The following is a 27166-nucleotide window of genomic DNA, read 5'->3' on the forward strand; positions in this document are numbered from 1 at the left end:
GCATCAGAGCATAGAGGGGGACTAATGCGGAGCATGGAGGGGGACTGGAGTAGAGCATGGAGGGGGATCGGAGCACGAAGGGGGATCGGAGCACGAAGGGGGATCGGAGCATGGAGGGGGATCAGAGCATGGAGGGGGACTAATGTGGAGCATGGAGGGGGACTGGAGCAGAGCATGGAGGGAGACCAAGGAGCACAGAGGGGGGTCTGAGCATGGAGGGGGACTGGAGCACGGAGGGGGACTGGAGCACGGAGGGGGACCGGAGCACGGAGGGGGACCAGAGCATGGAGGGTGATCGGAGCATTGAGGGGGATCGGAGCACGAAGAGGAAATGGAGCACGGAGGGGGATGAGAGCGTGGAGGGGGATCGGAGTACGGAGGGGGACCAGAGCATGGAGGGGGACCGGAGCATGGAGGGTGATTGGAGCATTGAGGGGGATCGGAGCACGAAGAGGGAACGGAGCACGGAGGGGGATCAGAGCACAGAAGGGGATCGGAGCATGGAGGGGGATCGGAGCACGAAGGGGGACCGGAGCACAGAGAGGGGATCAGAGCATGGAGGGGGATCAGAGCATGGGGGGGATCAGAGCATGGAGGGGGATCGGAGCATGGAGGGGGAACGGAGCGGAGCATGGAGGCAGACCAGAGCACTGAGGGGGAACGGAGCGGAGCATGGAGGGGGACCGAGGAGCACAGAGGGGGACCGAGGTAAACAGAGGGGGACCGGATTATGGACAGGGATCGGAGCATGGAGGGGGACTGGAGGAGCATATAGGGGACAGTCAGGGACGATCGGTGCGTCGCTGGGGGGGGGTTATAATCACTGATCTCCCTGTATAGATTTCAATAAAGCAGCTGAAAGCCGCAGGGAGGAGAAGGGAGAAGCGGCTGTCAGCTGCTTTATTGAAAGCCACACAGGGAGATCAGTGATTATAACCCCCCCCCCCCCCCCGCCACAAGTACTCAGGCAAATGCTAATGCAAATAACTATTATATATTGTTTTTAAGGTAATTTACTATATTTTCAAACACTATACTAAAGCAGGTGGCTTAATGGACAAATTACTGAATTACTGAAGTTCGAAGTCATAACCTCAAACCAGTAATTTCCCAGTTAATAGATAAATAATAAATTATTATCTTATAACATATAGCATAATAATATATTATTTAGATTGATTGATAGATTGATCTCTTTTTCAGCATCAGCAGATCCTCATTCTCCCTCCTAACTGTGTGAGAAAAACATGGGATGGTGGGTAAATCTTATACACATAAACCCGTGTTTTTTCCTTGTAGTTAAGAGGGTTGGGCTGGAAGGGAGCACGTGTCTTTTAGACACATGCCCCCTTCTATGACACTGCAGTGAGAGGCGTGCCTCCACTGCAGTATTTTTATTGGACAGCTTGGACCAATCGTACTTTACCTTTAGTCCAAGACTCCAAGCTGTCCATTGAGCTCAGTGCCTCTGACAAGAAGTGAGGAGAGGCACTGTGAGCTCATCCTCTCAGTCTGCTGCAAACAGAGTGTGTCAGCTTGTATTTAAACTGGCCACTCTGTATGTAGCTTCTGACAGGCTGTGCAAGGAGCCCCGTATCTCCGGAACCATAGATGACAGGAGCCCCAAATTTTGACCAGTGGTGGGAAAGGACTTTGCCTACCTACCTCTCAAATTTGGGATCACCCAGCTACGACCCTCAAAGCTCAATTGTTTTGTATTTTTTATTGTTTTTTGTGGGGTTTTTTTGTTTTTTATGTTCATGCCTCCCCTGACTGTACTTTCCTAGTACATACTGTGCCTGAGTAAATAACCTGTTTACTTCCGACGGTGGAACTCACTGGTTAATAAATCACACAAAATAATAATAGTACTATAATAACAACAACATCCTCCTAGTATAATAGCCTAATCTAGAGACATTGTGGTGTAAACAGCAGCATGCGGTGAATATTACGTGGCATCCTCCATCATCATATCAATGCTGCCTTAGTTTCAGGATGAGCAATGTGTAAAGCCACTAACTACTGAATGTTCCTCACACCTCTAAATGTCACCGTTCCTACCATAAGAATGAGATGGAGACAACAACGAAGATCCCTATAAGGGGTTCACCCTGAACAACGTTTGTCTTTACAGCAATAATACGATCAGAATTCTTATGTTTAACCCCTTTGCACCTAAGGGTAAAACAAATCGAAATGCCTAAGCACAATTTTTCAACTTTGACATGTGTCAGTAAAACCGTACATAACATCACAACTACTTTGCGCATCCAGGTGGATTGTACCGCGTTTTTTTTTTTTTTCAGGACAAATTGGGCTTTCATTTGGTGGTAAATGTTAATGGATATCGCCTTAATTTTTTTATTATCTAAGGAAAACTGGCCCAAAATAGTAAAAAAACACAATAGCTGTATAAAGTTGTGCTCAAATATTTGCATACCCTGGCAGAAATTGTGAAATTTGGGCATTAATATTGAAAATATGACTGATCATGCAAAAAAAACCTGTCTTTTATTTAAGGATAGTGATCACATGAAGCCATTTATTATCACATTGTTTTTTTTGGATTCTTTTTAAATCATAATGATAACAGAAATTACCCAAATGGCCCTGATCAAAAGTTTACATACCCTGGAATGTTTGGCCTTGGTACAGACACGGAAGGTGGCACACACACAGGTTAAAATGGCAATTAAAGGTTAATTTATCACATTTGTGGCTTTTTAAATCACAATTAGTGTTTGTGTATGAATAGTCAATGAGTTTGTTAGCTCTCACATGGATGCACTAAGCAGGCTAGACACTGAGCCATGAGGAGGTAGAAAAGAACACTCAAAAGACCTGCGTAACAAGGTAATGAAACTTTACAAAGATGGAAAAGGATATAAAAAGATACCCAAAGCCTTGAATATGCCAGTCAGTACTGTTCAATCGTTTAATAAGAAGTGGAAAATTTGGGGATCTCTTGATACCAAGCCAAGATTAGGTAGATCAATACCCAAACAATAGCCAATCACGTGCAAGGAAAATAAAAAAAAATGCATTTTTGCTTGCACATGATTGGATGATGGAAGTCAGCAGAGGCTCTCCTTATTTACTAAGCACTGGAGCAACTGCTCTTGCAGAGTACACCGTCTATTTGCGTTTAGTTAATCAACCCCTCTTTGTGGATTTCACTCCAGAGAGGAAATGTTCATCATTTGTCACCTGGTACATTGACTCTGAAGGTACAAGTCATATGACTGATTCAAATTTCTTCACCCAGCTGGATCAAAGCAAGACAGAAAGGAATAGATTTACTAAAACTGGTACACTCAGAATCTAGTGTAGCTGTGCACGGTGGCCAATCAGCTTCCAACTTCAGCTTGTTCAATTATGCTTTGGCAATAAAACCTGGAAGCTGATTGGTTTCTGTGCAGAGTTGTATCAGATTTTGCACTCTCCAGTTTTAGTAAATAACTCACAAAGAGTTACAAAAACTAATGGACAGTATATGGCTTTAAAAGGGATAGGGCAGTGGTCATCAACCCTGTCCTCAGGTCCCACTAGCAGGCCAGGTTTTATCTATTACCTTGAGGAGATGCAGACTAGAATACTGCAATCACTGAGCAGCAAATGATATCACCTGTGATGTATTTCAGTTATCTTGCAAACCTGGCCTGTTAGTGGGCCCTGAGGACAGGGTTGATGACCACTGGGATAGGGGAATGTTACTACATACACTGCCTTCTATCTCAAACAGTCATCAAAAAGATACCTATCACAGATGTACTACATGTTCCTACTTTTGAATGTAACTTTTGAATGTAACTGTTGCTAAGAAGACTATGAATTATTGAATTTATCTATTTATTAATACATGTATTACCTATTATCTATTTATTGGCTCATGTGACCTGTGTCCCACCTCTAACCCCTCCCCTCTTTAAAGGCATGAGGGTGGGTCACATTTGGGCCAAAAGATCTTTACGATATTAAGGCTGATGTCAAACGTCCATACTTTGGCTTTGACAAAGAGGGCTCGACCCTCAAAACGCGTTAGCCTAGATGCTATGAGGGCTTCCCATACCACTGGCTGAGGACTGTGGATCTTGAGGTGCTCTCATTGGCACCATTACTGACAGACTCAGATATAGAACATGTTCTACATAGTTAGGTTGAAAAAAGACACAAGTCCATCCAGTTCAACCTTAAAAACAATAAATAAATAAAATTAAAAAAATATCATACAATCCAATATACCCAATTTTATACCCACAGTTGATCCAGAGGAAGGCAAAAAACCCCAGCAGAGCATGCTCCAATTTGCTACAGCAGGGGAAAAAATTCCTTCCTGATCCCCCAAGAGGCAATCGGATTTTCCCTGGATCAACTATACCTATAAATGTTAGTACCCAGTTATATTATGTACATTTAGGAAAGTATCCAGGCCTTTCTTAAAGCAATCTACTGAGCTGGCCAGAACCACCTCTGGAGGGAGTCTATTCCACATTTTCAGAGCTCTTACTGTCAAGAAACCTTTCCATATTTGGAGATGAAATCTCTTTTCCTCTAGACGTAAAGAGTGCCCTCTTGTCCTCTGTGTTGACCGTAAAGAGAATAACTCAACAACAAGTTCACTATATGGACCCCTTATATATTTGAACATGTTGATCATATCCCCCTTTATTCTCCTTTTCTCAAGAGTGAATACATTCAGTTCCTCTAATCTTTCCTCATAGCTGAGCTCCTCCATTCCTCTTATCAGTTTAGTTGCTCTTCTCTGCACTCCTTTTTGAGAACTGTTGCCCAAAACTGAACTGCATATTCCAGATGAGGTCATACTAATGATTTGTGCAGAGGCAAAATGATCTCTCTCTCTCTGGAGTCCATACCTCTCCTAATACAAGAAAGGATTTTGCTTGCTTTGGAAACCGCAGCTTGGCATTGCATGCTATTATTGAGCTTATGATCTACCAAAACCCCCAGATCCTTCTCCACCGTTGATTCCCCCAGTTGTACTCCCTCTAGTATGCATGATGCATATTCTTAGCCCCCAAGTGCATAATCTTTACATTTCTCAACATTAAACCTCATCTACCACATAGTCGCCCAATTAGACAGTGCATTGAGGTCAGCTTGTAAATTGTAGACATCCTGTAAGGACGTTATTCCACTGCATAGCTTGGCGTCATCTGCAAAGACAGAAATGTTACTTTTGATCCCAGACCCAATATCATTTATAAAGATATTAAAAAGTAAGGGTCCCAGCACTGAACCTTGGGGTACACCACTGATAACCTTAGACCATTCAGAGTAAGAATCATTAATCACTACTCTCTGAATTCTGTCTTTTAGCCAGTTTTCTATCCATTTACAAACTGGTATTTCCAAGCCTGTAGACTTTACCATATACATGAGCCGTGTGTGCGGAACTGTATCGAACGCTTTTGCAAAATCCAAGTATACCACATTCACAGCCACCCCTCTGTCCAAGGTTTTAGTTACCTCTTCATAAAAAGAAATCAGGTTTGTCTGACAACTTCTGTCTTTCATGAATCCATGCTGTCTGTTGCTTAAAATGTTTTTTTCCAGCAAGAACTTGTCTATGTGGTCTTTTATTAAACGCTCCAGTATCTTTCTGACTATAGAAGTTAAACTAACAGGTCTTTAGTTACTCGTAAAGACTTTGATCCCTTTTTAAATATAGGCACCATGTTTGCCCTGCGCCAGTCCAGTGGTACTATGCCCGTCAGTAATGAGTCCCTAAAAATTAGATACAATGGCTTTGAAATTACAGAGGTCAATTCTTTTAGGATCCGTGGGTGGATGCCATCAGGTCCAGGTGCTTTATTCACCTTTATTCTGTCTAAATATTTCTGGACCATATCACTTTTGAGCCATTGTGGATCATTCGGAGCTGTGTCACTACTACCCCCATTATGGACATGAGCTCCCCCATGCTCTTTTGTATACACAGAGCTGAAGAAAGTTTTTAATAAATTTGCCTTCTCTTTGTTCCCAGTCACCCACTCTAGATTATTTTGTAAAGGGCCTACATGCTCAGACTTGACCTTTTAACTATTAATATATTTGAAGAATTTTTTGGGGTTTGTCCTACTATCTTTTGCAATCTGTCATTCGTTTTGAAGTTTTGCAACCTTGATTTCCTTCTTACATATTCTGTTAAATTCTTTGTAACATTTAAACGACACTAGTGTTCCTTCATTGCTATATTTTTTAAAAGCTCTTTTCTTATTGTTTATAGCTTTTTTAACTTTGGCCATGAGCCACATAGGTTTTGTTTTTAGCCTTTTAAACTTATTGCCCATGGGAATATACTTTGCAGTGAGATCCCAAACAGTCTTTTTGAAGAATTCCCATTTCTGTTCTGTGTTTATCAATGCAAATATTCCCTCCCAGTCTAAATCCTGGAGAGCAGCCCTCATCCTTGGAAAATGTGCTCTCTTGAAGTTAAGTGTTTTTATCTTTCCCATATGTATCTCTTGTTTACAGCTAACATCAAATGAAATCATGTTATGATCACTGCTACCCAGGTGTTCCTTTATCTGAACATTAGTAATAAGCTCTGCATGGGTTGAGATTACCAGGTCCAACAGAGCTTCATTCCTAGTTGGGGCCTCAATAAACTGGACCATAAAAATGTTCTAAATCATTGGCAAGTCCGGCCGTGTGTACGCGGCATAAGTGTTTGTAAGTTGATTACTTTTTTATCTTTCAATAAAATGGTTATGTTGGTAATGCATTAGGTCAGTTATATCGTCTACAAAATAGGGATATATTTATGGCATTTTTATTATTTATTTATTTATTTTCTAGTAATGGCGGTGATCAGCGATTTTTAGTGGGACTGCGACATTACGGCGGACAGATTGAACACTTTTGACACTTTTTTGGGACCAGTGACATTTATACAGCGATCAGAGCTAAAGATAGCCACTGATTACTGTATAAATATCACTGGCAGGGAAGGGGTTAACACTAGGGGGCGATCAAGGGGTTAAGTGTTCCTTAGGGAGGGGTTTCTAACTGTGTGGGGGGGGGGATTGACTGGAGGAGGAGAGAGGTCACTGTTCCTTATCGCTAGGAACAGCAGGTCTCTCTCTACTCCCCTGTCAGAACGGAGATCTGTTTGTTTACATTGACAGATCCCTGTTCTGGCTCTCTGAGGAGCGATCGCGGGTGGCCGGCGGACATCGCGGCTGCTGGCCACGTGCATTGGCTCCTGCATCGCGCTGCGGGCACCCTATTGCTCTTAAAGTGGCTGACCTACAATGACAGCGATTCGCGCAGCTGTGCCAACCTGCCGCAGTATCATGACAGCAGGTGGTCGGCAAGCAGTTAAACAATATCTTGCCCGTCTTGCCATAGTTAGCAACAAATTTGGCATAGCTCCCAACTGTCCCTGATTTTGAGGGACTGTCCCTGATTTGGAGCAATGTCCCTCTGTCCCTCTTTCCCCCTCATTTGTCCCTCATTTTGGTCTGATCCATATAGCTGTATATAAAATGCACTTTTTATTTTTCAAAAAGTGTTTCAACCAATTTCTAAATTGCCGCATTTGTAAATTTTAAAAGCCCATATAAAGGAATAGTAGTGGTAAAAAAAAGCCCTTGTGGATTTGATTAACTTTTTTTTTGGTTAATTCCCCTTTATGGGGGTGCAGCAGGGGCGTGTCCTATGCCTACATACGTTTGTTAGTAGGTGTCCCTCGTTCCCATCTCTAAATGTTGGGAGGTATGAATTTGGCAAAATGACTAAAACACACAAAACAGAAATTGCAACACACAAGCTATTCCGAAGAAGCATAGAATTATATTGCAGACTACCGCACCATACAATCCACAACAAAATGGTGTTGCAGAGACAATAAACTGCACTTTATGTAAGTGGCAGAAGCATGATTTTTGATGTGGATAGGCCAACAGCAGACCGGGAAAAAGAATTGTGACAGCCCAATATCTCCAAAACCACTTATCTGGAAAAGAAACAGAGACAACTCTATATGAGCCATGAAATGAAAGTCTGACCTGAAATATAATCAAATCTTTGGAAGTAAAGCATACATTCTGCATATGTTCCTAACAAAAAAAATTACAAAATGGGAACCTTGTACTGGAGAAGGTACATTATATTATTGGCTACAGTGAGTTTGAAAAAGATTACAGAATTCTACATCCAGATACCAATAAGGTAACAATAGGCAGAGAATTATGAATTAACCACTTAAGGACCGCCCCATGCAGATATACTGCCGTTCTGTCTGAGAGGAAGATGTAGATCTTGTGTTTCTGCTAAGCAGAAACACAGCTCTCTGTCTTTCTCCAGTTAAGCCACCGCCCACACACACTTAGAAAGCACTCCCAGGGAACACAGTTAACCCTTTGATCACCCCTGATGTTAACCCCTTGCCTGCCAGTGTCATAAGTACAGTGAGAGTGCATTTTTTTTAGCATTGATCACTGTAAGAATGTCACTGGTCCCCAAAAAGTGTCACTTCCGATTTATCCACCGCAATGTCGCAGTCCCACTAAAAATCGCTGATCGCCGCCTGTTGGAAGGCAACATGATTTAATATAATATTTCTGGAGTTTCTTTCTGGTTGATACAACCAAGCATTTGCTTTCCTGGGGGCGGTCTGGAATGTCTTTGTAGCATATCTGAAAGAAGAGATCAGGCCTCCATCAAAGCTGAACAGCTCTGTGCTCCAGACCGTCTCCAGACAAGCTCCAGCTTGAAAGGGACCATAGCTGACAAGATGATTGATGAATGTCCTGCTACAGAAGATCAAAAGATCAAAGGCATTAAAGATTGACCAGGATACATAGACATGGACAATGCTGCCCCTAGAAGCCAATACAGAAGGACGGACAGTAATATAATATTTTGAGGAGGACTGCCCCATAAATATGTGATTTGTCAAAAGTCTACTATAAGAATAGACAAGGTAATACATAGGTGCAATAGATAGAGGGAATACATAACCACCCTCGAATAATATTTATTTGCACCAATTACTTCACCGCCATTACTAGTAAAAAAAAAAAAAATTCCATAAATCTATCCCATAGTTTGTAGACGCTATAACTTTTGCACAAACCAATCAATATACGCTTATTGGGATTTTTTTACCAAATATATGTAGCAGAATACATATTGGCCTAAACTGATGAAGAAATTACCGTCGATTTTTTACATTTTCTTATTGGGTGTGTTTTATAGCAGATTTACCCCCCTAGACCATTTTATGCAATACTGCACTGCGTTGCTTTAACTGACAATTGCGCAGTCGTGTGACGCTGTACCCTAAAAAAATTGATGTCCTTTTTTCCCCACAAATAGAGCTTTCTTTTGGTGGCATTTGATCACCTCTGCGTTTTTTGTTTTTTTTTGCGCTATAATTTTTTTTTTTTCCCCCCTTGCATGGAGTGATACTGCTTACTTTACCCCATTTTTAAGCTTGGTATGGTTACACATATTATTTTTCCCTCATTTTTGGCAGTTGAAATTACAACCCTTTTGTTTCTCTGCTGCCTCTGTCCGTTTTGTCTTTTTACATTTCTTATGGCTCTACTACCAGGCACGTCCCCACATGTGAGCTTCTGTCACCCTTTGCATGTCCTATGTGAAGTCCACCCGCTGGTTTCTTTGTGGTACTCCCTGCTACTGATTGAGACGTACTACCAAAAGGCTCAAAGTCAATATTAATTGTATGTATTTTTTGCTTTTGTGTTTTTTCTCTCTCTCTTTTTCTCTACAGACCATTCAAACGAGCTCCTGAAGAAGCATTTAATTGCGAAACATGTAGAGCTTTTTTAGTTTGATTTTCTTTATTTTGATTAGAGGGATATGTCCCTGTTTTAAGGGTATGCCTCTCTGGAGTCTATGACCCCCTTGAGAGAGATCTAGCTAGTCTTTTGCACTTCAATTGCAATGTTTTAACATGTTCGTGTTTTTGGTTTGTGTACTATGTGTATAATAAAATATTTATATTTCATTTTATAATTGGTGCCTATAAAGTCCATTTTTTCCACTTCCCTTTTTTTTGCACTATAAACAAATAAAGACAATTTTAAAAAAATAACGATATTTTTTACTTTCTGCTATAAAACATACCCGATAAAAAATGTAAAAAATGTATTAATAAATTTAGGCCAATATGTATTCTGCGACATATTTTTGGCAAAATAATCCCAATAAGCGCATATTTGCGCAAAAGTGATAGCGGCTACAAACTATGGGATATTTTTATTAATTTTATTTTTTTATTTTTACTATTAATGGCGGTGATCAGCGACTTATAGCGGGACTTCGATATTGCAGCAGACAAATTAAACACGCTAACTGACACTTTTGGCACTTTTTGGGGACCAGTGACACTAATACAGTGATCAGTGCTAAAAAACATGCACTGTCACTGTACTAATGACACTGGCAGGGAAGGGGTTAACATCAGGGGAGATCAAAGGGTTAACTGCGAGCCTAGGTTGTGCTTTGATTAGGGAGGTGCTTTGACTAGGGGAAAGAAAAGATCTGTGTTCCTGTTTAGCAGAAACACAGGATCTGTGCCTTCCCTTCTAACAGAACTACAATCTGCCTTGTTTACATGCACAGATTGTCGTTCTGCCTGTGCTCTGTGTAATCAGCGGGTGCCGACGGACATCGAGTACGCGGTACCCACTGCTGGGTGCCCACTGTGTAAAATCACACTCCAGATCCGGAAGTGTCAGAGGTACGTGATCTGGCGCAGAGAGGCCACCCTGCCACAGTATATGTACGGCGGGCGGTCCGCAAGTGGTTAAAGTGGAACTGCAGTCATTTTTTCATCTTTCTATCTATTAACCGCTTGCCGACCAGCCGCCGTCATTATACTGCGGCAAGTCGGCAAGTTTCCAGTGAGCCGTCGTAGCTGTACATCGGCCCTTAAGCAGGGATAGCAGGGGCGCGCGCCCGTTGAACTGCGGGGGAACCGTTGCGCGTCGCCACAATGACCGCCGGCCATGTGTGATCACGGGCACAAGAGCCAAAACAGGGATGTGTGTGTAAACACACACATCCCTGTTCTATGAGGAGAGGAAAGACAGATTGTGTGTTCCTACTAGCTAGGAACAATGATCTGTCATCTCCTCTAGTCAGTTTCTTCCCCCCACAGTTAGAACACACACTAAGGGAACACATTTAACCCCTTGGTTGCCCCCTAGTGTTAACCTCTTCCCTGCCAGTGTCATTTACACAGTAATCAGTGCTTTTTTATAGCACTGATCGCTGTCTAAATGTCAATGGTCCCAAAAATGTATCAAAAGTGTCCGATCTGTCCGCCATAATGTCGCAGTCCCGATAAAAATCGCAGATCACCGCCATTACTAGTAAAAATGAATGCAGCCAGACTCAGCGGAGGGAGATTTCTGCAGCATATTTGGCAAGTACAGAATCACAGTATATATAAGATAATATGAAAAGTGGTTGGAGGGAAGCTTCAGAATGGCAAAGATGTTTTTATTACAAATCATGTGAGCAGACTGCAGTTCCTCTTTAAGCGCAATTAAGATTTCTAAATGTTCATTGTAACAAAGTAAATCTACTTTTCTTTTTTTTTTTTAGTTCAGTTCTAATAAATAAACATAAAAATATAAATATAAAAATATAAAATATATAAACATAGCATTATTTTTAAAATATATAATTAATACACGCCCTGACTTTGAGTAAGGTAAAAAAACTGAGGGAACAATTGGGCTTTAGCTGAATAAATAATGGAGTTATGACATAAGCTGCATATCTCAAATCGGGAACTCGAGTCTATGATGAATATTACTGAGAATGTGTACCTCTCACTTTTTTGTCTGTGCATACTGATGAGCAAACTGCAAAAGCCACTAACTGTGAATATTTCCAGACACCTCTAAATGTCACCGTACCCACCACTACCCCCAAACATGACACACACACAGCTTGTAAAGGGGCGCTCCCTATAGCTCCAGAATGATTGTATTTTTAGAAGCGTCCTATATATAGTCTGTACACATTTTAAAACTAGTTTCAGATTTTATTTTAGTATTAGAATTAGTATTCGGTATTAAGATTGTGGAATTTCCCTTTATGTTAAGTAGAATTAGTGGTAATGTAATCATAGCTTTAATAGTCACAGAAATTAAATAAATTGTCCTACATAAGTTGCCTGTTTATCTGCAGTCTTCTCTTCTTTCCAGCCATTCAAAGTCCAGGATTTATAAAGCTTGACTGAGCGTTCTGAAAAAATGAGAACTGAATTCCCACTCTGAGAGCTGATTGGAAGGAAGGGACACCCCCCCTTCACACAGCACACAGGAACAGAGCTGAGGCTGTCAATCACAGGTTGTGTGCTGGAGCTCCCTCCCCTGTCACCTTTTTTTCTCTTGGTGTCAGGAAAACATGTCAGAAGTGACTCATGCAGATAGCAGAGGAATGAAGCAGCAGACAGAAATGACACTTAGCACTCTTAATTAAGACAAATACACACTATAGAGGGATATGCTCTGTTCACATTTCAGGTCTGAGGTTTACAACCACTTTAATAGCCCTCTACTTATTAATTGATCAAGCTATTTCGACGGTCTAGTTCAGGTGATCATCTCCTACACACATTATCAGACACTATGGGGTTGATTTACTAAAGGCAAATAGACTGTGCACTTTGCAAGTGCAGTTGCTTCAGAACTTAGTAAATTAGGTAAAGCTTCACTTTGCAAAGAATACCCAATCACATGCTAGGAAAATAAAAAAAAACAGCATTTTTGCTGGCACGTGATTGAATGATGGAAGTCAGCAGAGCTTCGCCTCATTTACCAAGCCCTGGAGCAACTGCTGTTGTAATTCATTTCCCTTTAGTAAATTAACCCCTATGGGTGAGAGTTACTAAAACTGGTGCAGACAGAATCTGGTGCAGCTATGCATAGTAACCAATCAGCATCTAACTTCAGCTTGTTTAATTAACCTCCAGTGGTGTCGGGAGGGGGGCTGACGGGGGCTGGAGCCCTGAGTGTGCCCCCAATAAGCCCCGGGTCTCAAAATCCCTAAACGCATTATTAGCCCCGATCTGCGGCAACGAGGAACGATCTCCCGCCAGCATGGCCGAGTGACGTACAAAAAGTCCGGGCTCCTATGACAGACGTCACAGTCGTCCAATGCCGAGACCGCGGGAAGTGTGACAGCCATCATAGGCGCTGTCAGGTCCAGGAGGAGGCAGGAGTGACCCTGCGGCCGCGTTGGGCACTGGGAGATCCCCGCTGAGCCGCTCACTCTGTGTAAATGGATGGACGGCTCTTCTATCCTGGCTCTGGCTGCCTGGTGCCTGAAAGGCTGTCTGGGTGGTGGTGAATGCCGGGGCCCGGGATGAGTGTACTCGCACACTACAGGTAAGGCTGAGCACTGAGCAGCAACAATCTGTGTATGTCAGTCAGGTCAGTCATGTATGTCAGTGTATGTCAGGTAGGTCAGTGTATGTAAAACACATACAGTACACTGTTATCTTACAGATTACGTTACTGTTTCAAATCATTTCACCTCCCTTTTGTCCCCAGTACTTTGTCAAGTGCCCTGCATGCACTTTTAGGCTCTGTTTCCACTACTGCGAGTTGTTGTGCGACTTGACACATGTGAAGTCACATGACAAGTCAAAACCCATATATTTCAATGGTCTCCGTTCGAATTGGTGCGGCTCAAGTCACAGCGACTCCAAAAAAGGTTCTTGCTCTACTTTGTTCCGTCTTCAGTGCAACTTGTTCTCCATAGAAAAGGAATTAAGTCACAATGCAGTCGCATTTACATGTCTGACACCGCGACTTTGTTGCAACTTCCACGGAAGTCTACGGAAGCACATGATCTCTGCTCCTCCCAAATACATCACTTCCTATATTGATGTACATGAGTGTGGAAGACAGCAGGAAACATGACTAGGGCTAGAAAGAACAAGCGACAAGTTCATGACAATGAAGAAATTATTCGGCTTGTCAGACAATGTCCGGCAATATATGACCTCAGAGATCCATGTTACAAAGATCATGTAAAGAAGGGGAGAGCGTGATTGGAAGTGGCATGCATATATCTTCAAAAAAGTAAATGGTTGATATATGCTGCTTAGCACTTTGCGCCTTGCACCTATTTAAATATTCAGCAACCAATGGATGTGTGTTAACAATGTGCACTGTGTTTTCTTGGTGGGGACCGCTTCTCCTGCCAGGAGATCACAATGGTTTGACAAGAGGGAATCCCCTGTCAACACTATCTGTGTTGATGGTGGAATTTAGCTAGTTTCTTTCCTGCAACCTGTGGCTGCAGGAAAGTAAATCTGTGTGTGTGTGTGTGTGTGTGTGTGTGTGGCACACCAAATAATATTTGCCCATGGTCCAAATAATATAAAAGATGGCCCTGTCGACATCCTTCAGCACATGACAAATTATGCAGGTGTCATGGATAATATATCTAGCGGTTGTTTTCCCACCATCAACATCAATTATGCAGCCTAGCAAATGAATGACCTATGGGCAGTTAATAAAGAATGATTTTTTTGAACTTGGTATTGTCTTTATATTTTGCAGTGCACTCGTTACAAAGTCGATGGAGAAGGCCCCTTTCACACGATCGGACCGTTCAGGTCCGCCTGTCAGTTTTGACCATAGCCTTTGACTTAGCCTATGGAGCGACAGATGTCACCAGGGACATGTCCGCTGACATCCGACCCGGTCCGATCCGCTAAAAGCAGACGGATCGGGTGAGATCTAATAAAAACGGACATGCTGTCCGTTTTCATCCGATCTCTCCATAGGCAGCAGCGGCGCCTGACAAGCCCCTCCCCGCTCAGTGAGCAGAGAGCGACCTGTCATCCGCTGGCTCAACGGAGATCAACGGAGAGATCTCCTGCTGAGCAGGCGGACCGGGGCGGGCTCCGTAAAAGCGGAGTCCGCCTCGTGCGAAAAGGGCCTAATGCCGCGTACACACAAGCGGACTTTACGGCATACTTGGTCCGGCGAACCGGAGTCCGTCGGACAATTCGATCGTGTGTGGGCTCCAGCGGACTTTTTTTTCTCAAAAGTTTGACGGACTTAGATTTGAAACATGTTTCAAATCTGTCCGACGGACTCGAGTCCGGTCGAAAAGTCCGCTCATCTGTATGCTAGTCCGACGGACAAAAAATGACGCTAGGGCAGCTATTGGCTACTGGCTATGAACTTCCTTGTTTTAGTCCGGTCGTACATCATCACGTACAAATCCGTTGGACTTTGGTTGATCGTGTGTAGGCAAGTCCGTTCATTTGGAAAGTCCATCGTAAAGTCAGTCGAAAAGTCCGCCGGGCAAAGTCTGCCGTAAAGTCTGGTCATGTGTACGCAGCATAAGTCTCAAAGACTGTTACAACCGTTACTTATGAAAATTAAAAGAAGGAAGGAGTGGTTCTGGCTCAAAAAAGATTAGCCCCATATGCCCATGTCGGGGATCTTGATTTTTTAAAACCGGTGTTGGAAATGCGAGAGTAAGTTATCAGCAGGCATATTTTATGAACTTGACATATCAAATTGTAATGCTTACTTTAAAAATATGTTATTTGTATTTGAGAACCCAAGCAAGCTGGGAAGAGAGCACACAAGGTTTGGCACCAGAAGATAAGTCAGAGGAAGCTACTGCGGAGGAGGAGGAAGAACAATTCCAAGACAATGTTGACAAGTAACTGTTCGTAGATGAATCAAGGTCAACAACAAACTCAATGAATGTGGAGGATGCAGAACCAGGGCCTAGCAATGTCTCTAGGCCTTTGCGAAGATCTTCAAGGGGAAGTGCCAGGCCTGTGAAACCCATGGATAAAATCTTAGATGTAGTCAGTCAGATGTCCACTAAAATGGCTTAAAACCAGTGTGAAGACACAGCATTTCTCGTTGTAATTTTAGGCATATGTAAACAGGTTCCCAGAGAGAAAAAATATGCACTCAGGATGGCTTTGATGCCAACTGCTCAATCCTTTGTGGGTGAGGAGCCAACAACATCCTCAGCATATATGCAACCCCCCCCCCATATCCCCCTTATCAACAATACCCTCACTTTCAAAGTACACAGTATGCTCCACCAATAAACCGGCCATACTGTGACCAGTATGGTAATATGCTGAATCCCTCAAGGCCACGCATGTTGCATCCAATTCCTGCCCCCACTACCTCTACCTTTGGCCCCCCGACCACTCACCAACTTAGGCAGCCTACACCCAGTCAGGTTCCGCCTTCTCTTGAAAGGAAATACTACCCGGGAACATCGGTGGATTACCCTGGACCAACCACTAGTTCAGTTTCCGGGACCACTGAAACAAAAACATACCAGCAATTGTAAGTTTATATAATTTTTGCTGTTGTTTTGAGACTTTTTCATTTTTGTTTTTCTTTTGTGGTTGCCAAAGCATCAACATGGCCCCTTCCTCCCGTTAAGTGCCCACACAGCAAGCAGCTTGCTATGTGGGCACCCGAGCCGAGCTGCAGCTCCGTATATCCATTCAAACGAGGAGCCGGAGTATGTCCCTGCCCCCTCTCCCTCCTGATTGGTTCACTGAGTTTTATTGACAACAGTGGGAGCCAATGGTACTGCTGCTGTGTCTCAGCCAATCAGGAGGGAGAGTCCAGGAAGGGCCGAGGAACTCGTGGACATTGCTAGACAGAGATGGGGCTCAGGTAAGTAGAGGGGGGCTGCTGCACACAGAAGGTTTTTTATCTTAATACATAGAATTCATTAAGATAAAAAAACCTTCTGACTTTACAATCACTTTAACCACCTCAATACAGTGCACTTACACTCCCTTCCTGCCCAAGCCATTTTTCAGCTTTCAGCGCTGTCACACTTGAATGACAATTGTGCGGTCATGTTACACTGTAACCATGTGAAATTTTTATCATTTTCTTCACACAAATAGAGCTTTCTTTTAGTGGTATTTAATCACTCCTGGGTTTTTTATTTTTTCAAAAAAAAAAAGACCAAAAATTTTGAAGAAAAAAGTTTTTCTTAGTTTCTGTCAGCAAATAAGTAATTTTTCTCCTTCACTAGTGGGCACTGATGAGGCAGCACTGATGGGCACTGATAGACTGCACTGATGAGGTGGTACTTATGGGCACTGATTAGGTGGCACTGATGATAATGCACGAATTTGCCGCACTTATGGGACATTATAGGTGGCACTGATATGTGGCACTGATAGGTGGCACTGGTGGGCACTGGGCACAGATAGGTGGCACTGGTTGGCATAGATGGGCAGCACTGGTGGGCACAGATAGGCGGCACGGATGGGCGGCACTGATAGGCATTGATGGGAAGCAGTGATGAGCATTGATGGGCAGCAGTGATGGGCATTGATGTGACATTGATGGGAAGCAGTGATGAGCATTGATGGGCAGCAGTGATGGGCATTGATGGGCAGCACTGATAGCCAGCACTGACTGGCATCACTAATGGCCACTGATTGCTGGTATTTGTGGACACAGATTAGTGGCAATTGTGGGCACTGGTTGGCACTGATTGCTAGCAGTGGTGGGAACTAATTGTAATCGTAATCGTAATTGTAATCAGGGCACTGATGATCAGTGCCCAGATTACATTCCTAGCTGTCCCCTGTGAGGAAATGCCGCTGATCGGCTCTCCTCTCCTCACCCTCTATCAGTGTGAGGTGAGTAGCACCGATTACCGGTGTTCTGTCGAGAAGTGCCCCTCATCAAATAGTGCCTGGTATGTACTGCGCATGCGCCGTACGGAACAGCACAACAGCTGATTTGCCGATCAGCTGGGCTGACGTAACCAGGGCGCATGCGCACATCGTAGGAGATATCTCTCGATGGGAGATAACATTTCACAGGCACAATTTAAACCTATACAAACAGGGCCAGTTCTACCACTAGGCAAACTAGGCAGCCGCCTAGGGCGCCCTGCTGCCTAGGGCGCCCAGCCACTGGGGTTCCTACTCTCTTCTCTCTGCAGCAAGCAACTAAGTCTCAGCATTAGCAGGTAGCTGCTGTTCCATTTGCACATAGTGTCAGAGGCACAGTGGCGGCGGAGGACTGTGTCTGTGTTCTGACTCCCGATTGAATGGATGCAAGCAAACATTCATTGATGGGCGCTGGTGAGGCTGTATTTGATGGGTGCTGGTGAGGCTGCATTTGATGGGCGCTGGTGAGGCTGTATTTAATGGGTGCTGGTGAGGCTGTATTTGATGGGCGCTGGTGAGGCTGTATTTAATGGGTGCTGGTGAGGCTGTATTTGATGGGTGCTGGTGAGGCTGTATTTGATGGGCGCTGGTGAGGCTGTATTTAATGGGTGCTGGTGAGGCTGTATTTGATGGGCGCTGGTGAGGCTGTATTTAATGGGTGCTGGTGAGGCTGTATTTAATGGGTGCTGGTGAGGCTGTATTTGATGGGCGCTGGTGAGGTTGTATTTAATGGGTGCTGGTGAGGCTGTATTTGATGGGTGCCGGTGAGGCTGCATTTGATGGGCGCTGGTGAGGCTGCATTTGATGGGCGCTGGTGAGGCTGTATTTAATGGGTGCTGGTGAGGCTGTATTTGATGGGTGCTGGTGAGGCTGTATTTGATGGGTGCTGGTGAGGCTGCATTTGATGGGCGCTGGTAAGGCTGCATTTGATGGGCGCTGGTGAAGCTGCATTTGATAGGCGCTGGTGAGGTTGCATTTGATGGGCGCTGGTAGGCTGTATTTGATGGGCGCTGGTGAGGCTGCATTTGATGGGCGCTTCATTTAAAAGGTGGGGTTTACATGGACAGGGGAAAGGGGGTGGAGTCAGGGGTGGAGCCGGGGGGGCGGTAAAATGAGGTTTCGTCTAGGGTGTCAAAAATCCTTGCACCATCCCTGTATACAAACAGCGGGGGAGACTATAGTTCTCAGATTGTGCATCGCTGCTGCTGGAGGGCGGCTAGTGGCTGTGTTGAAGAGCTGGTTTTGTCTGTGTTGCAACCCGCCCATTTACACAGGCAAAACCGGCTGTTCAACACAGAAAACCCGCCCTGCAACACAGACGAAACCCGACCATCAGCACACTGTAAAGCCGCCCCGCAACAGCGAGGCACAATGTGAGAACTACAGTCTCCCCCTGCTGTTTGTATAGGTTTCAATTGTGGCCATGAAATGGTATCTCCCATCAAGAGATGCCTCTTACGATGTGTGCTTGTGCCCTGGTCACGTCGCTCCAGCTGATTGGCAAATCAGCTGAAGTGCGGCTCCATCCTGCGCATGCGCGGGCACTATTCGATGGGGGGCACTTCTCGACAGAACACCGGCATCTCCGTGTTTACATGTGAACGGCTGTAATTCGACACAGCCGATCACATGGTTAAAGAGCCGCAGCCGCGGCTCTTTACACAGATCGGGGTCGCGCAGTGTCCTAGCAACACGGCCGCGATCGCCACGCTGCACACCCCCGGGGGGGCGCGCGAGAGCGGTCGTTCTGGGAGGCTGTCATATGATGTCCACCCAGAACGAGAGCCGCACCGCCCAGCCGTCGCTTGACGGTGGGCGGGCGGCAGGTGGTTAAGCTTTGATGATAAAACCTAGAAGCTGATTGGTTACTATGCACAGCTGCACCAGATTCTGTGTGCTACAGTTTTAGTAAATTTCCTCTGATTGGTTCAGAGCACATGAATTCTACCGATAAATTCTTGTTTAGAATGGAGTTCTCCTTTGAACCTCATCTAAGCTCTTCTCATATTTTCGGCAATGCACATTTTCAGAGGACCCCCTCACTGATTTACCCCAGCTGGAGTCGGAATAGTGGCAATGGTCAATAGAAATACTTCTCCTTCCCTGTCGTTATGTTGACTCCTTTGTTTTACATTTACTGGAAATACAACATTTTTCTCTCCGGGTTCCGCCTGCCAAGTAAAGGAGGGTGGAGCTGAAATACAGATTACAGTGAGAGAGCTGCGGATCGAGCAGAGCAGAATTCCTGCACAGGTAATCACATTGCTGGACAAGTCTTTGTCTTACAGGTGTCACCCTCTCTGCTCTACTAGAGTCACCGTCCGCTCCAGACAGGTATTCTAAGAACTATTTATCTTTTTTAGCTGTTTTAAGGATCAGTCCATTAAATACTGATATTTCCACCATGGGTAGATGCTGGTTGGCTGAATCACTGCTGATTGTCCAGGAACTGGGACCCAGCAATCAAGATCTCCTAGCTATGATCCCTTCCTTCACTGAGTCTCACTCCTTCTGCTGCGTGCTCCATAGCGAAATATCTCCATAAATGCAAAATCTGACAAGGAAAATGAGACCGGAGATCCTCATCACCGCAGGAGGTAGGTGGAGCTGGGAATCACTATTTGGGGAGGGAAATAGCCAGCTAGTGATGTAGACTGCCAGCATCTAGCCAAATGTAATGAAGAATCTGGAGGGTATATCTTCTGTTTTATTTCAATATTACATACTAAACATTCATACCAATGGTGTAACGTTATGTAATGAAGGGCAAGTGATTGGGAGAAAGAGGGTGAATAAGCTGTTCACTTTGCAAGGAAAGTTGCACTTTGCAAGGGAATTTCCCCTAGAGCTTAACCATTTAAAGAGAAAGTAAACCCTGATGGGTTTTACTTTGTCTTTTGCTTGCTGCAAAGCCTGCAAATGAAAAGCATAATGGGCTAGTATGCATCTCATACTAGCCCATTATGTGCCACTTACCTGCAAAAGAATCCAGCGATGTTCCCTGTGTAGGCAGCATCCATCTTCTGGCCCCTCTTCCTTTCGTGCTGTGTACTCCGGCTCTGTGATTCGCCGGAGCCACGTGACACATGCGCGCGGGAGCCGTGATTAACGGCACAGGTTAGGGAAAAAACAGCTCCTAGTTTTGTTTATTTTTTTTACAAAATAGTTTTTATTTGTTTTGATAGAAAGTAGTGTACAGGTTCAGATAGTACAAATGCATCCATAAACAAATCTCTTTTACAAAATATAAAAGAAAGTGCAATAGCCCAACGGGGGCCAACTGTTATAGTTATACATGATATTTACCAAATTCCTCAACAGAGGAATGAAGTATACCACTGGTCACATAAGGGTAATGAGTGTGGACATCGTAGGGCACCACAACCTAAAATCTCAATGCTATATACAGCAGGGATATTTCCATGAACACAACATCCACACCATACATGCACCCGTCTACACTTATTCACACAAAAAGGCAAACCTTGTCCCTCCCCGCCTCCACCACACCTTCCCTCCAGGTACACAAACGACCCACCATCCAAAGGTTACGGCCTTCAGTTTTGTTTCTTCCCCGTGCATGCGCTGTTGGAATTTTCAGCGGGCTACAGGTGAAATATCTCCTAAACGGCGCATGTTTAGGAGGTATTTCCACTACCTATAGGTAAGCCGTATTCTAGGCTTACCTATAGGTAGAAGTCGAAAAAGTGGGTTTACAACCACTTTACGGACCGAGCCTCTTTCTGAGATTTGGTGTTTACGAGTTAAAAACAGGGTTTTTTTTGCTAGAAAATTACTTAGAACCCCCAAACATTATATATATTTTTTTCTAACACCCTAGAGAATAAAATGGCGGTCGTTGCAATACTTTCTGTCACACTGTGTCACGGAACGTCCCACACTCCGCTTGAGTGCTTCCACCATATACCACTTCCTCCCAGTCTGTATACAGATATCAGATATTCCAACCTCTCTGAGCACAAAACAAGGCGACACTTGCTTGTTGCTACCATGAACTGTTTTATTTAGAATCAAAATTACAAGACTTTATATGCCGTTGGAACCTCCTCTAACAATACAACTGTAACCTAAATAACATAATTAACATGAGCTACTTACCTAAAAAATTTACCTAGACCAGATGACAGACTTGTGGGCACCGAGCTTCACACAGTAGTATAAACACAATAGCTGGAGCTAATTACAATTAACAATACAAACAACGATCTACCCCCTCCTCAGCCTAGACCATTCGTCTCCTAGCCAGTGCTGGTGGCTAATGTGATCAGCTCTCTCAATTAACATAAACACAGGTTGATGACACCAGCATCTCCTCACAGGATGTGTCCCAACAGAATGAATCATTCTTATCAGCAGGGGGCTGCTGGAGGAATCCCCCCTCCCTCTTCAGGGACACAGATCCACAGCAAGGAGTCCCCAACAGAATCAAACAACATACAATATATACATATATATACGACTGAGTCCCATTAGTACAGTTCAGACTGGATTTCTCATTCACCTCACAAAGAGTATTGTTCCATTGAAAATCCAGGGCCCATAATCAAAAGGCAACAGGCTTGCATTCAGTCCTCTCCAACAGCCTCTGTCCCGGCTATGTCTGTCACACACTGTATTTGCGCAAAACGGTCTTACAAGCGTACTTTTTTGGGAAAAAATACACTTTTTATAATTTAAAAAATAAGACAACAGTAAAGTTAGCCCAATTTTATATTGTGAAAGATAATGTTACGCCGAGTAAATTGATACCCAACATGTCGCGCTTAAAAATTGCGCCCACTCGTAGAATGGCGACAAACTTTTACCCTTAAAAATCTCCATAGGCGACGTTTAAAAAATTCTACAGGTTGCCTGTCTTGAGAGGAGGTCTAGGGCTAGAATTATTGCTCTCACTCTTCCGATCGCGGCGATACCTCACATGTGTGGTTTGAACACCGTTTTCATATGCGGGCGCTGCTCACGTATGCGTTCGCTTCTGCACGCGAGCTCGGCAGGACGGGGCGCGTTTAAAAAAATATATATATTTTTCTTATTTATTTTACCTTTTATTTTTTATTTTGACACTGTTCTTTTTTTTAAAAAAATGGTGTCACTTTTATTCCAATTACAAGGAATGTAAACATCCCTTGTAATAGAAAAAAAGCACGACAGGACCTCTTAAATATGAGATCTGGGGTCAAAAATACCTCAGATCTCATATTTACACTAAAATGCAATAAAAATAAAAAATAAAATTTAATGTCACTTGAAAAAAATGTAAAACAAAAATGTCTCTTTAAGAGCTATAGGTGGAAGTGACGTTTTGCCGTCGCTTCTGCCCTGCAATGGTATGGAGACGGGTGGGGGCCATCTTCCCCTCAGTTGTCTCCATACCGAACAGGGAGAAGAAACCGATCATCTCCGCCGCTACCGACGGCTCCGGTAAGCGGCGGAGGGCACCGTAGCGTGGCGGAAGGGGGGGCCCTCTCCTGCCGCCGATAAAAGTGATCTTGCGGCGAATCCGCCACAGAGACCACTATTATTGGAAAGCAGACTGCCCACTGAAGAAGAGGATACTGGTGTTATGGCAGCTAACTGCTGCCAAAACAACGATATTCCTCTTCAAAATACAGACGTATAATGACGGTGGGCGGTCCGTAAGTGGTTAACCGGTTCAATACAGGGCAATTTCACCCTCTTCCTTCCCAGGCCAATTTTTAGTTTTCAGCGCTGTCGCATTTTAAACGTCAATTGCACAGTCGTGCGACGTTGTACCCAAAAAAAATTGACGTCCTTTTTTCACCACAAATAGAGCTTTCTTTTGGTGGTATTTGATCGCCTCTGCGGTTTTCATCTTTTGCGCTATAAACAAAAGAAGAGCGACAATTTTGAAAAAAACACAATATTTTTTACTTTTTGCTATAATGAATATCCCAAAAACTAATTTTTTCCTCAGTTTCGGCCGATACGTATTCTTCTACATATTTTTGGTAAAAAAAATCGCAATAAGCGTATATTGATTGGTTTGCGCAAAAGTTATAGCGTCTACAAAATACGGGATAGATTTATGGCATTTTTAAAAAAAAAATATTTATTTATTTTTTTTAGCGGCGATCGCGATTTTTTTCCGTGACTGCGACATTATGGCGGACACATCGGACACTTTTGACACATTTTTGGGACCATTCACATTTATACAGCGATAAAGGGGGAGGGGACGCACAAGGGGAGGAGACCGATCAGTGTTCCTCCGTTCTGGGAACACAGATCGCTCTCCTCAGAGCTGACAGGCTGTGGATCTGTCTGTTTACACACACAGATCCACATGCCGGCCCGGTTAACGGGCAATCGCGGGTGCCCGGCGGACATCGCGGCCGCCGGGCACACGCACCGGGTCCCGAGTAACGCGGCGGGCGCGCGCGCTCCCGGCGGCGCGCGCGCGCCCCCTAGGTGGCCGGAAATCCCAGGACGTCATATGACGTCCACCCAGGATGGGAGATCCCATCTGTGGACGTCATATGACTATGGCTGGGTAATGAAGTGGTTAAAGGGGTTGTAAACCCTCACAGTTTTTCATCTTTAATGCATTCTATGCATTAAGGTGAAAAAAACTTTTGTGCTGCAGCCCCCCCCCCCCTTTACTTACCTGAACCTGATCGTTCCAGCGACAGGGACGAGCACACCAGCTCCAGCTGCTGTCTCGGGTCCTCTTTGGATAGATTGATAGTGGCGAGAGCTATTGGCTCCCGCTGCTGTCAATCAAATCCAGTGACACGGGGGGCGGGGCCGAGTCCTGCTGTCTGTGTCAACAGATGCAGCAGCAGGACTGAAGAGTGCGCCTGCAAGGGTGCCCCCATGGAAACGGCTCTCTGTGGGGGCACTCAAGAAGAGGAGGAGCCAGGAGCGCCACGGGGGGACCCCAGAAAAGGAGAATTGGGGCCACCCTGTGCAAAACCCTTGTACAGAGGGGCTAAGTATAACATGTTTGTCATTTAAAAAAAAAACAAGCTTTACAAACACTTTAATGAATGTGGCGAAGTTTCACTTTGCAAAAATACCCTTTTACTTGCAAGGAAAAGTTAAAAAAACAGCATTTTGAATGAGGTGAAGCTCTGCTGACTTCCATCATCTATTAAATGGAAAGAAAAACTGTTTTGTTCGTTTTAATTCTCCTTGCAAGTTAAAAGGGTTTTTTTTTTGCAAAGTGAAACTTCACCACATTCACTAAGCTCTGGGGGAAATTCCCTTGTATAGTGAAATGTCCCTTACAAAGTAAACAGCCTTTTTGCCTTTAGCAAATCAACCCGAGTGTGTAAATAAAAAAATATAGATGCTGCGCTACCAATTCATAATATAAGTATGTCACCACATATTATAAAGTGTATCACAACTGATAAATAAATAAAATAAGTGTGAAATAAAATACCCACTTAATAAAAATAGTCCAAAATTATTAAAGCATATCAACATAGTAACAGTTCATCAAAGGTGACTAAGTGCCAGTTCACACTGGGGCGGCTTCAAAGTCGCCCAACTCTGAAGCCGCCCCGCACAGCGCGACTTCAGCGCGGCTTGCAAACGACTTCTTTAACTACTTAAGGACCGAAAGGATTTGCTCCCTTAATGACCAGGCCATTTTTTGCGATACGGCACTGCGTTGCTTTAACTGACAAATGCGCAGTCGTGCGACGTTGTACCCAAACAAAATTGAAGTCCTTTTCTCCCACAAATAGAGCTTTCTTTTGGTGGTATTTGATCATCTCTGCGGTTTTATTTTTTTGCGCTATAAACAAAAAAAAGAGCAACAATTTTGAAAAAAAAAGCAGTATTTTTTCTTTTTTGCTATAATAAATATCCCCCCAAAAATATATATAAAAACAAATGTCTTCCTCAGTTTAGGCTGATATGTATTCTTCTACATATTTTTGGTAAAAAAAAATAAAAAATGCAATAAGCGCATATTGATTGGTTTCGCAAAAATTATAGCATCTACAAAATAGGGGATAGATTTATGGCATTTTTATTATTATTATTTTTTTTTTTACTAGTAATGGCGGCGATCTTTTATCGGGACTGCGATAAATCACCACTTTCTTTTGGTGATTAATTACCACCAAAAGAAATCTCTATTTGTGGGGAAAAAAAGGACATTGATTTTGTTTGGGTACAATGATGCATGACCGCGCAACTGTCAGTTAAAGCGACGCAGTGCCGTATTGCAAAAAATGGCCTGGCAATTAAGGGGGTAAATCCTTTTGGTTCTTAAGTGGTTAAATGCTATTGGAAGGAATTGTGTCCCATTGTTGGTGTCATTGGAAAAAATTGTGTCCCCCCATCGATGGTGCCATTGGGCCCCTGGGTTGGTGTTGTTGGGAGAAATTATATCCCATCAATGTTGTCATTGGGAGAAATTGTGCCCCATGATTGGTATCATTGAGAGGAATTGTGTCCCATTGTTGGTGTCATTGGAAAAAATTGTGTCCCCCATCAATGGTGCCATTGGGCCCCTTGGTTGGTGTTGTTGGGATAAATTATACCCCATCATTGCTGTCATTGGAAGGAATTTTATCCCATTGTTGGTGTCATTATTGTTGGTGAAAAAATTGTGTCCCCCATCAATGGTGCCATTGGGCCCCTTGGTTGGTGTTGTTGGGATAAATTATACCCCATCGTTGCTGTCATTGGGAGGAATTGTGTCCCATTGTTGGTGTCATTGGAAAAAATTGTGTCCCCCATCAATGGTGCCATTGGGCCCCTTGGTTGGTGTTGTTGGGATAAATTATACCCAATCATTGCTGTCATTGGGAGGAATTGTGTCCCATTGTTGGTGTCATTGTTGTTGGTGAAAAAATTGTGTCCCCCATCAATGGTGCCATTGGGCCCCTTCGTTGGTGTTGTTGGGAGAAATTATACCCCATCACTGCTGTCATTGGGAGGAATTGTGTCCCATTGTTGGTGTCACTGGGAGAAATTGTGCCCCATCATTGGTATCATTGAGAGGAATTGTGTCCCATTGTTGGAGTCATTGGAAAAGATTGTGTCCCACATCAATGGTGCCATTGGGCCCCTTGGTTGGTGTTGTTGGGATAAATTATACCCCATCATTGCTGTCATTGGGAGGAATTGTGTCCCATTGTTGGTGTCATTGGAAAAAATTGTGTCCCCCATCAATGGTGCCATTGGGCCCCTTGGTTGGTGTTGTTGGGATAAATTATACCCCATCATTGCTGTCATTGGGAGGAATTGTGTCCCATTGTTGGTGTCATTGGGAGAAATTGTGCCCCATCATTGGTATCATTGAGAGGAATTGTGTCCCATTGTTGGTGTCATTGGGATGAATTGTGCCCGTTCATTGGTGTCAGTGGGGGGGAATTATGCCCCATTATTTGTATCAGTGGATGAGATAGTCCCTTAAGGGCTGGATAAAAGCAAGCAAAGGGCCTCATCTGGCCCTTG

The 27166-nt window shown here is 43.9% G+C and overlaps 1 protein-coding gene across 6 annotated transcripts in view; it reads left to right on the plus strand.

Moving 5' to 3' along the window:
• Positions 1-19862: 19862 nt before the first annotated feature.
• LOC141129241 (interferon alpha/beta receptor 2-like) overlaps positions 19863-27166 on the plus strand; it is a 44925-nt gene continuing 37621 nt past the window's right edge. For 3 of the 6 annotated variants that reach the window (XM_073617147.1, XM_073617145.1, XM_073617150.1), the window contains exons 1-2: positions 19888-20044; positions 20123-20307. In XM_073617147.1, the coding sequence (XP_073473248.1) occupies positions 20256-20307 (52 nt within the window). In that variant the 5' untranslated portion in view covers positions 19888-20044; positions 20123-20255. Of the gene's footprint in view, positions 20045-20122; positions 20308-27166 lie in introns of all 6 variants that reach the window. The other 3 variants (XM_073617146.1, XM_073617149.1, XM_073617148.1) reach the window with 3 other exon arrangements.

The sequence above is a fragment of the Aquarana catesbeiana genome, linkage group LG02 (assembly GCF_042186555.1).
Source record: "Aquarana catesbeiana isolate 2022-GZ linkage group LG02, ASM4218655v1, whole genome shotgun sequence".
NCBI classification, from domain to species: Eukaryota; Metazoa; Chordata; class Amphibia; order Anura; family Ranidae; genus Aquarana; species Aquarana catesbeiana.